The following is an 11,671-nucleotide window of genomic DNA, read 5'->3' as shown; positions in this document are numbered from 1 at the left end:
CTGGCCCAGTGCATGCTGGGATGGGCTTGAGCCCCCTGTGATCCTGAGTGAATGGGAACAGAAAATTGAGGGATGGGTCGACGGTGGTTATTATTGTGTAAACCGTCTGCTTGAGGGAAAACGCTCGGAGGCGTGTGACGCCCCGCCGGCACAAAGAGCTCATTTAACCACCGGTGCCCGGAGTTAAACGTTTTGAGCCGAGAGCGTCGCTTCGCTGAGGGACTGTCGATGAATGAACGGCCTCTCACACACACACACACACACACACACACACACACACACACACACACACACACACACACACACACACACAACACCATTATTACCACTTGCATCTGGCACATCTGACCAATAATAAATGGTGGTTCTCACCTCACGCACACAAAGACGTTAATCCCTCGGTGTGAGCAACACACTGACCCTGAACCCTGTTGTGTTTGCGTTCTTCTTCCTGAATAATTTAAAGGGTAAATAACCAGTTTTCTGCTTCAGAGCACAAAGTATAATATCAATCTATAATTCATGGGCAGAGGATTTCAGGGTTGTTGATCAGCGACCAGATTTCAAGCGATGACTGTGTATAAAAAAGATGGACGACGCTACCTCCTGTTGTATAAATATCATGGAGGGGTCCCCCCATAATCTCATAGCCATGCTAGCTAAAGGATCCCATAGGATGAATCCGACCGAGGCCGACAAGTTTGGTTTTAAGTGAAATGTCTCAAGAACAATTGGACGAATTGCCTTGAAAATTTGGTACGAAATATTCATTCACAATCTCAAAGTGTTAAAGGACACAATGACAAGTTTTAATCGTCTAAATTATTTATTCTTAAAATAAAAGTTATGAGCTAATAAAGCTGTTTGCTGGTTGCTTTTTAAGATTGTCTTATTATTGATCTATAAATCATGAATGGATCCATAATAAGAAAGACAGGTATTAAACTGACTGGTTTATCGGCGAATGTTCCGATTCCTACAGGACAACATCGAGGTCGACAGAGGTCACAAATGACTCAACGTCCCTGAATACATTAACATTTAATAAGTATTTCATAAACAGCAATTAACACGTCGCCGTTGTTGAAGGCAGCATAAAATATTCAGCGTCAGATCAGGATGCGATGATCTCGGATTGATTTATTCTAGTTGTCGAAAGGGGAAAGATTAATTTGCTCATTAGCTTTTGAGATTAAATGAACTACCAGTTCAGTTGGAGTTCCGTCAGCTGTGAGTCAGTTATCCACCGTGAGTGTTCTCGTGTTTGTTCTTCCGTGAACAAAAGACAGAAGTTATAGAAGTTACAGACTCTTTCGCCCTCGTTCCCGTCAGCGTGGATCTGACCAGTGACTTGACCCCGCGCCACCTCTCAAGGGGGGGGGGCTTTGTCGGCGTAGGATTATTCTTATTCCTCATTCACTTGTCATGAAAAATAAACATCTCTGACATGAATATTACATTGATGCTTCGGAGAAAGCGGCAGGGAAGACGGAATTAATTCTGACTTCCAGTTTCATCTCGCCCCACGTTTTTTTTTTCAATTTTCATAAACCGACCCCATGTATTTGACACTGGATGGAGAATGTTAATCAGGGAGGCGAGTCGGCCTCAAACCGAGTCGGCCCCGAATTTACATGCGCTCATGGGGATGTTCTGTCTCCGTGGCCCGGCAGCTGCTGATTAAAGCATGAATAAATACAGACGGAGGCCAAGCTCCATCTTAATGTTTTTTCTCCATGGCTACAGGTTTTCTCTTCTTATCATTCTTCTTCTCATTCTTTCATCGCCAGATTCAAATGAGGCAGCCCATCTTCCCCCTGCCGGGTTATTCTTATTTTAATCTCTTTTTATTCATATTTTGCTGTTGTTTATTGAGATGACCTCACCGTAGCTGATCTCACCATTAATAATAAAGTCATGAAAAGGCTGACCGTCTTTTTTCCCTTGAATATCTCATCTCCAATGATTCTGGTGAGCAACACAATGGAATGAATGATGCGGGGAAAATAACAAATCATTGAACTAAATTCATAATGCAAATGAATCATCGTGGGTCAGCAAACAATCTGCCTGTGACAATTCTACAGGAACTGGACTTAAACTTAACGATTCAAGTAGCAACTACATTAAAGTCCACTTGATTTGAATAGAAAAAACAATGTTTTTCAACCTTTACAAATTGACCTTTAATTTTTTTTTAAGTTAAAAGAAATATGTTTCACAGTGTAGGTGAATCAGCACGAGTGCGAGATAAAATAAGTAAAAGGTGTCCTGGTTTGTCCATCCATCAGATTTGATGGTTGCCCCTGGCAACGGGGTCATTGCCGAACGGTATCCATTGGTTACATGAAACATTCCAGGGAGATTGACAGAGACACACAATATTTCACCCCTCGTCTTCTCCGAGTCCCTCTTCCACTTCGACTCGCGTGATTAAAATAACAATAAATGAGTTCCTTGTACAGTATGGGCTATAAGTGAGAACTCAACGAGGCTCAGTCACAAATTTAGTTAAAGATTAAAAAGAAGAAAAAAAACATTTGTAGATTTACAGAAAAGTTTGAAAATCAAGTTCGTATGAACATGATCCTAATGTGCAAACTGAAAATGTTTAAAATTGCTGTACTCCAGAGCTGAGGATGTTCCAACTCTCCTCCTCCTTCTCTATTCCCCCCTCCCTCCCCCCTCCCTCCCCCAGCATGGCCGTGGGAAGGAATCAATGGATCTCCTTGTTTAAAACCCCTCCCCCTCCTTCCTCCCCTCCGTCCCTCCTCCACTACCTGAGAACACGAGTTGACATCCTGCTTGTTTGTCCTTATCTCTCCCCTCAGTTGTTTTGTCTCCAACTCTGTCCGTCTTCGTCCGTCTCCCGTCTCTCTCGGCCTCCTGCTGATCTGCTGCACTGCTGCGAGCTTCGTATAAATGCAGAGTCACAGATAACAGCGTGTAATGAGCTTATCTCGTCCACAACTGAGGTTGTTTTTGTACAACTAGTCCCAGTTTTTGCCGAAAACCCTGTGTATATATATATATATATATATATATATATATATATATAGAGATATAGAATATCCACAATTTGTTTGGCTTAACATTTGTTCCGTGGCAGTAAGACATGCAGACGCGTCATCCAAATCTTCATATACAGTCATGGATCATCTTCATATACAGTCTATGGGGCCTGTCGCCGGTTTGCAATATTAATATAATAATGTTACGGTCACATGCAGAGGGTAAGAAGACGATGTGGGAACAGCATGTGGACGATACTTCACTTAGATCATATCGCTTTGCCTCTCGTACAGTAATTAATGCACTTTAACTAAAACATATTACATCATGTCGATGTCACACACACACACACACACACACTTGTCTCTGTGTCCATTTCCCCCTGTAATTAGCTGTTGGGACCACAGAAGCTCATTAAAGAGCCAGGATCCGTCTCTGTGCTCATTACTTTGCTGCTCAGTTTGCTATGAACGCCGGCGCCAGGAAGTACAGTAAGAAATCACACAAGCGTGAGCTACATTTCACGTTGGTGTGTGTGTGTGTGTGTGTGTGTGTGTGTGTGTGCGCGCTCATGGTTTTCACTGAGCATCTTACAAACCAGATTCTCCTCCTTATCTCTCTCTGTGGATTCAGAATTAAGTTTTCCAAACACTGATTAAGTTTGAAGTGGAGACGAGCAACATGCAGGGGGTCGGGTTAATCAATTTGACCCATATTTTGACCCATATAACAATCAATGCCCATATAACAATCACACAGCGGTCAATATTGTATACACACAATATCATTCGAGGGTAAATAAAAAAAAAAAAAGCCAAAATAGAGCAGATACAGAGCATCATTTGGAGCTGCGGTATCGAGGTCCAATCAGGAGTCAGCGTCAGCAGACATGACGTCACAGCCTGTTTTATAGCATCATATAACCAAATTGCACACACTCAAAGATATTTATGTTTTTCCATCAAGATCCATAACTTATTCCCCGGGGAAATATGTGAAAGAACAATTTCGTGTTTCACAATTTCAAAGAATGAAATGAGAAATCCCGGGATCCTCCTCGTTTGTCCGAAATCTTTCTTGGAATTTTTTTATTTGCTGTGTACTTGTCCCATCCACTAACATGGAGGGGGCGGGGCTTATCAAGACGTATAATGCGGCCAGCCGACGGGGGGGGGGGGGGGCGATCAAGAGGTTTTGGCTTCACTTTTAGGAGCTGATATGTCGTCCATCTTTGGCATGAACCAATAATGACTATGATGAATTATTCTTTTGGGACATTTGAGCACAACACATTCTGTCATCATCATATAAACATCCGTTGATAAGTAAATGTCTTTGTTTCCACTATGTATCCATGTGTCGCAGCCTCTAACCATTTACACCGCAGGAGAACTTTTTACGGAAAAGAAGAAATCTCATGTCTTACCGGCGATGACACTGTCTCGCTGAGTTCTTCATGATCTCCACCTGCTCCATCGTTTTGTTTCCCTTCAGTCGCAGTTCATCGACGACTCTTCTCCTTTTTCAGACAATCATCGCTGTAACGACATTTACAAGATCTCTGAATAATTAACTGTACGTTTTTTACTCCTTCTGTCATAACCTCCCTCCTCTCTTCTTCTGTTTTCCTGAATCTTCAATCATCTGCTCTCTTCACCTCCATTTCTTTTATTCCATATTCTCCTTTCACGTATAACTAATTTTGTCATCTCTCCTGTCCCGTTGCATTTAATTCTCCTTCTCATCCTATCTGCAATCCTCTCTCTTCACTCTTCTCCTCCCCCCTCCTGTCTCCTCAGTTGTCCATGGAGGACACCACTTCGATCCTGCCTCGCCTCAATAGGAAGCCCGCGCAGACCTACGGGATCGGCGCTCTGGCTAAGTCGTCTCTGACAGGTGTGTCAGGTGTGTGTCTGTGCTGCTAGATGGTAAAACTGCCCCCATGTTGCCTCCACACGCTCCACAGACGCTCCACGGTGAAGCTGTTGTTGTCGAGCGCTGAAAGACAATTCTTGGGTTCTTTCTCCTCGTGTGATGTTCGGATGTGGTTTTTTGGCGCCGGAGCAAAGTGCAGCAGGATGGAGAAACGTTCCCGAGGCTCCACTTGGGTTTAACTCCACCGGTTGGTCTGATTTTTACATTCAGAGCAGCTCTTCCTTTGAGAATAATTAAAACTCTGCGCTGCTCCAACGCCAAAGAATCATCTGACACAGAGGGAAGAAAAAACACACAACAAGAGAATTATCTTTTCACCTTTGCCATAAAATGGCGGATTTTGTCAATCAACGTTTGCGTCAACAAACAACTTCACTCTGGCAGCAACAGGAGGAGGAGGAGGAGCTTGGAGGCAACATGGCCGCCCCTGTGGGTGCCCCCCCCCCTTCTCTTATCACCCCCCTCTCTTCCATTGATATCAACGGCAGACGTCAATGACGCACACATTTGTCATTGACGGAAATCAAATCAGATCTTTTTTAATTTCTTCAAAGAAGCTAAAGTAAGAGACAACGACTTCCTGACAGAGCATCTCCACGGGCGCGTTGGGAACGTGGCGTGTGTTTGTGCTGGTGGTGGCGTGACGCGACGCCCGTGACGCAGTGACTCTCTCTCGTGCCCTGTGGTGAACGTCAGCGTGGCCGGCGCCTCTTCTGTGCTTTCTTGTGCTTTGTGTTGTTTTCCGTGGAGTTTTTGTGTCAAAAGAAAAGTGTAATTTCTGTTGTGTCTGGTGTGTACGATGGCGTAGTACGGCCGCTGTTTGTACGGAGTCGGGAAAGGGGAGTAATATTCCAAGTTTCCTTCCTGTAAATGTAGGATTTTTAATCTAAAAGAATATCCACGTTTCTTTCTCGTAAATTTATGTATTTTTTCTCTTAAATTTACGAGTTGAATCTCAGAGAATATCCGAGTTTCTTTCACGTAATTTTACGACTTTAATCTCGGAAATCCCAATTTTTTTTCTTTTTTGTATCGAAATATTACCCCGCGTCCTAAATTGTTTTCTCTCCATACAATGGCCCTAACACGCAGTCTTAGGTGTGCACTTGAAATAAATCTGTTAGTAAATTATTGTTTGTTTTGAGACCCCCCAACATCCTCCCTCATCCTCATCCGTCCCATTTTCATCCCCAATTAGATTCCGCAGGGAACGTTTGATTTTCAAATGAGATCGTCTCTCTTCGTCTTCGGTTTCTATTTATAACTCTGCCAGTTACTACCCCCCCCCCCCCCCCCCCCCCCCCCCCGGACGCAGGGAGCAATTTCCAAACCTCCATCTCTGTTTATTCATGCCTGTTTGACTTCGATTTAATTTTTTACCGATCAGCCTATCCGCCAGCATCCGACTCAGTGAACATGTCCCCAGTTTGAATCTCATATTTGCATCTTAATTGGGCAGAGGTTTGCCGGTGGACCCGTCTCGACGTTCTGTTCACACCCAGGGATTACCTACCGCTCGCTCCTCTCTGGAACTCAGCTTTTTTTTTTTATTGCCTAAAAAGTCAAATGAATCTCATTTATTCTGTTTGCCAAGAGACATGATGAGTAATGGCTTTAATTATTAATGTGGGTTTGTGGTCGGCGTTTTAAAGCCCGTCATCCTTTCTCTGTACAATTCATCAAACTCTCAACCGGCACACGGGCAACCCCCTCAGACCTGCTCCGTCCAGAAGGTCGACACTCTTATTATGGCTAATTCATCAGTTCATTTATTGATCTGAATATCTACACTCTCTGTTAATTAGATCCCACAGACGTTCACACGTTGAACTTTCAAAACCAAAAGGTCAGCAGACCGCCGCGTTATCTTTGAACTCAATTTGTTGGGTCCGAAGACTCAAGATTAAGATCCAATTAAAGAGAAATATATTTCTGTAGTCCGCTCAAGTTCTGATCATAATCTCAACACACTGATGAATTACATTTTTTTTGCTTCCAGAGTTCACATTTGTCAAACTGCTTATCTGCTCACACACACACACACACACACACACACACACACACACGCAAACGCACACGCACACACCTCACGTCATTATCGTTACGAGCACATGATGAGTTTTTGAAAGTAATAACTGAAATGTGATAACATTAAAAAGGTTTTTGGATGAGGGTAGTGAAGATGATGACGGTAGACGATATCCTGGGGCTCAGAGGTGTGAAAGTAGCAGCGACGGTTTGAGCGTTAGTCTACGCAACAAAAGTTTTGAAACTGAAACAGGGGCCAGCAGCATTTCCCAACTTCTCCGTCATAGGGCGCTTGGAAAAACATGGCAGTCGTATGAACGTCAGCCATGAACGTACTGTAGCAGCGATTCTAACGCAGCAGTGTGGATGTAGCCCAAGAGGCAGTTATAGACAGATAGATAACTGAATTTGTTTTATGTATGAATAAATAACGTAAGGTAGCTGTCAGTCGGTTGTCATATCTTATAACCGGTCAGAGAACTGCCAGGATTCGTCACCAACACATTTATTAGCCCATTGACATTTTATATCAGTTCTCCTGCTACATGACATCGTCATCCCTCGTCCCCCACGAGCCTCAGTTGGAGGTGTAGTCAACTGCAGAGTCCAGAAGTAGTTTTGACAGTGTTCGTGTGTGTGTGTGTGTGTGTGTGTGTGTGTGTGTGTGTGTGTCCCCGTGTACCTGTTGCCAGGCGTGAGTCGCTCCATGAAGGACAAAGTGACGAAGCCCACCGCCATGGCGCAGGGCCGCGTTGCTCACATGATCGAGTGGCAGAGCTGGGGCAAACCAACCGCGGGGCCGCCGGGCGCCGTTGGACAGGCCAACCTGCAGCGGGAGAAGGAGCGGAGGCTGGAGAACGACCTCTACAGCGACCTGAGCGACGGCGAGAAGGAGGCTCGCTTCGCCGCAGGTGAGGGCCACACCTGGGTGCCGAAGAACGTGGAAAAGTGGAAATACATTAGTTGCTACATAGTGAAATAACTATTTTCAATGAGTGTATCTGATTGACTGTATATAAAGATGGACGATGTGACAGCTGCTCTAAAGTGAAGCCAAATCACCTGCATCGCCCCCTGGTGGCCAGCTGGGTCATAAGCCCCACCCACTCCATGTGAGCAGATTGGACATGGACCAAAGTAAATCGTTAAATAAATGTTTCCAAAGATGTTTCTCTCATTTTGAGGTAGTTCTCATCACACTGATGTTTGTTCAAGTTTCTGATCAGGTTTCTTTTCATTAGTTATTTGATGATATAAAAACGGGACTTAGACGTCATGATTGACAGCTGAGAGACCTACTCGCGAAAGAAAACCACGATCACTACTGCACAGACTCTGTGACTCCACATGACGTCAAAAGTGCATAATGGCGACGCCCCAATCCGAGATAACCATCTTTATATATACAGTCATTTATAAACAGTCTCGACTGATTGTTGTCTCCGCTGCAGTTTGGAAAATCCAAATGGTTCCAGCCCATCTAGTATTTCCAGCAAAGTTCAATTAATATTTACAGATTCATGTTCCCGCCATGTTAATATGTTAATGGATATCGTTGCCTCCTGTTTGTTTTTCTCACTAATGAACTGCTGCCACTGTAATTTATTTCCTCCACTTGTTCTTCTGTGACTTGAAAGATGTTCTTCTTATCATTACATGCTGCTGCTACTGCTGCTATCTCATCTAGCATTGTCACTACTCCTCCTCCTCCTCCTCCCTCCCTCCCCCTCACCCTCAGGCATCATGCAGCAGTTTGCGATCTCCGAGGCGACGCTATTTGGCTGGAACTCCATGGACGGCGAGAGTATGGGCGCCGGCTCCAACCAGGGCAGCGTTGCTCACCTGAGCGAGGTCAACCAGGAGAGCATCACCAGCAGAGGTACGGTACAAACGTTTTAAAAAGCTTTCAGGGGGGCGTGACTTCAAGAGTTCACTGTGGTTGGGCCTGGTTCTCTACAGTAACTGACATAAACCTACAGTCATAGGTGAGATATGAGGGAGACGGATGAGGCGTTCATGTAGCTTACAGATCCTAACTTCAGATACCGAATTCTCACTACAGACTTCAAATATTGTGTTGTGCGTATATGCACAGTTTGGGAAAACGAAGCCTCGCTGAAAACCAAAAAATAGCCACGTCAGTTCATTCTCCCGACCGGCGGTAAAGGACTTTTGGAGGGCAGGCGCACACAGCTGCACAGTTCTGTCTTTCACTGCTACTGGGCACCTACTCAGAAAAAACCCAAAACCCTTCCAAATGACAAATCTGGATGACAGCCTGTCGTGTCATGAAATATCACCACACGACACGGAGAGTCGAGTGTGTGCTCGCTCCAGCAGAATCTCCCCCAAAAACAAATCACACAGAGAGACTGGAGCTGGATTCTAAACGTAAAAGAACCCCTCCAGTATATAAAAATAATCTGCTATGCCTAATATTTTGTTTAACATAATTTACCACAAAAAGAGCAAAAAACAAACAAACTCTGAAATGTGGCTGGAAACCATCCACTATCTCTATGGCAACATCGGCGAGTTTAGCCATAAAACTTTCACAAACTGTTAATGCTAATGCTTACTGTCTACGGACACACCTGACGTCCTCTCATGATGCTAACCGCTAACGCTAACTGTCTGCTGACACACCTGCCGTCCTCTTGTGGATGCTAACTGCTAATGCTAACGCTAACTGTCTGCTGACACACCTGCCGTCCTCTCATGATTCGCTGCCTCTGCTGCACTGGAAGTTTCCGGTTTCTTTGCCTCACATCTTCATATTCCACAGCGATTGGTTTTCTGTATTTGTGACGTAACAAATTTAGCTTGAACAGGATTCATTTGAATTTCAAATTGCAGAGAAGTGAAACAGAAATCTCCTCTTCCAGGAGAGGAATGTGAAAACACCTCTATAGTGACATGTGCTCAGATACAAGTCGCTATAGTCAATGTCAGACATGTTAGAGGACAGAGACAGAAGAAAAACGCTTTTTTGACAAGAGGGACTTTAAGATATTTTAAGGATCCTGATTCGTGGCTTGAGCCTCGGGTGGCGAGAGGGTCAGTTTAGTTTAGTTGCACAAAGAATGATAAAACGGAGAGAGGGGGAAGAAGGGCGCAATTTTCTCGGGCAAGATTTGGAAACTAAGCTCACAGGAAACAGCCACATACCCTCATGAACAGCAAAAGAAAACAAGAAGTCCCTGGATGTTGTTTCCGTCTTGTTCTGGCCGCTTACACAAAAAAAACGAGACAGAATTCATTTGAAACCCGGACGTGCATGCTGCGTTCACTTGCCCCACAGCATGTCGCACGTTTAAAAACGGTTCATTTTTTGGGGTTCTCGCTGGTGTTTAGCAAAGCAGAGCGCCGCCCAAGCCCCCCGAGGGATCCTGTAGGTGAGCACAAGGACTTAGCCCTGCGCTCATTAATAACACCATATGGTGCGTTATCTAGCATGCAGCACCCACACACACAAACACCACAGCAATTTAAAAGCTACTTAGGACCGAGGGGGTGTTTCTCCTCCACGGTGTTGGAGTAATAACAACTCTGCTGCTGCTGCAGATAACAGGCTAATCACACTCCTATTAAAGTTATTACAGTTTGTTGCTTTTGGATAAGATCAGGTTTGTCCCCGTGTGCAGCGTTGTGGCATTTAAACTACGCTGCTAATGAGGAGTTCAGTGTCTGACGTTGGATTTGACAGCGGAGCTCATTTAAAGTCACTCGGTCTGGATCCAGTACTTTGGAAAGTGATTTCCCTCCAGCAGAAAAATTGCCGGTGCAATAGCAACCGGTTAGCGACTGGTTGTAAACAACCAAGATGGCTGCCGCTGATGAACGAGCGTTTGACTTAAAGTACCCGATATTTTCACGTCACATGATTCTTTGGTGCGTGCATTGGTAACGGCTCTTGGAAATGGAAAAGGAACTTGAGGTCCCAGACTAATACGTATTTGAGTATTAGTCTGACTAACGCCAGGCAAGTCTTTATAATCTCTGTCTGAATCAACCTGCAAAAAACAAGTGAGCAGGACAATCTGTAAAAAACATACCTCCCTTTGGCACCGCCGTCATGTCTCCTCCACTCTCACCTCAACCTCTCCTCCCCACGTCCGTGTGCAGACCAGGTGCTCCACCACTCCTCTGCCGACGTCTGGCCTCACACCTACGTCTCGCAGGGCCTGTACTGCCTGTCGTCCTCCGACGGCTGGGACCCGATCACCAGCCAGCCCTCGGGCGTGGCCTCGCCTTCCGCCGGCTCGTACATCATGGCCGCCGGTGAGGATTGAACCCCGTCTCTCTTGCAGCGACGCACTGAAGAACTAAAGGCGCTGGCTGGACACTTAAATATTTTTTTATGGATGCTCCAGGTGGCAGCAACGGAGCGGTCGGCACGCCCGGCGAGGTGTTTGAGGAGTCGATGGGCGGTTACCTTCAGCAGCAGCAGCACCAGACTCAACTCACCCTGCAGCAGCACAGTCAACTCCATCAGCTCCATCAGCTCCACCACTACCAGCAGCAGATCCTGCAGTTCCAACAACAGGTCAGTGCTGCTTCAGCCCCCCTTGCTGATGATACCGTCAACAGTGACGTGACGACATCAGATCAGCAACAACGGCTTCATCGTGTCGTCTACGGTACTTTACAGAATCCATAACCCAATGACCACCCCAGTCCAATGGTTTGTTTGTCA

General features: G+C 45.2%; 1 protein-coding gene and 1 long non-coding RNA gene across 4 annotated transcripts in view; one reads left to right on the top strand and one right to left on the bottom strand.

Annotated features, from left to right (window-relative positions):
• The window catches only part of LOC118292276, a 17,229-nt gene extending 12,462 nt beyond the window's left edge, over nt 1–4,767 (bottom strand). Inside the window, exons 1-3 of the long non-coding RNA XR_007030350.1 lie at nt 4,670–4,767; nt 4,439–4,550; nt 2,781–2,912 (exon numbers count right to left, since the gene is read on the bottom strand). This is a non-coding gene — a long non-coding RNA (uncharacterized LOC118292276). The remainder of the gene's footprint in view (nt 1–2,780; nt 2,913–4,438; nt 4,551–4,669) is intronic.
• The window catches only part of LOC118292273, a 31,010-nt gene that overhangs the window by 14,987 nt on the left and 4,352 nt on the right, over nt 1–11,671 (top strand). For 2 of the 3 annotated variants that reach the window (XM_047330367.1, XM_047330365.1), the window contains exons 3-7: nt 4,812–4,917; nt 7,668–7,886; nt 8,714–8,854; nt 11,101–11,256; nt 11,349–11,521. In XM_047330367.1, coding sequence (XP_047186323.1) covers nt 4,812–4,917; nt 7,668–7,886; nt 8,714–8,854; nt 11,101–11,256; nt 11,349–11,521 — 795 coding nt within the window. The remainder of the gene's footprint in view (nt 1–4,811; nt 4,918–7,667; nt 7,887–8,713; nt 8,855–11,100; nt 11,257–11,348; nt 11,522–11,671) is intronic. The other variant, XM_047330366.1, reaches the window with a different exon arrangement.

The sequence above is a fragment of the Scophthalmus maximus genome, chromosome 22 (genome assembly GCF_022379125.1).
Source record: "Scophthalmus maximus strain ysfricsl-2021 chromosome 22, ASM2237912v1, whole genome shotgun sequence".
Lineage (NCBI taxonomy): Eukaryota > Metazoa > Chordata > Actinopteri > Pleuronectiformes > Scophthalmidae > Scophthalmus > Scophthalmus maximus.
Note: the sequence above shows the minus strand (reverse complement) of the source record. Positions and strands in the feature narration are given on the sequence as shown.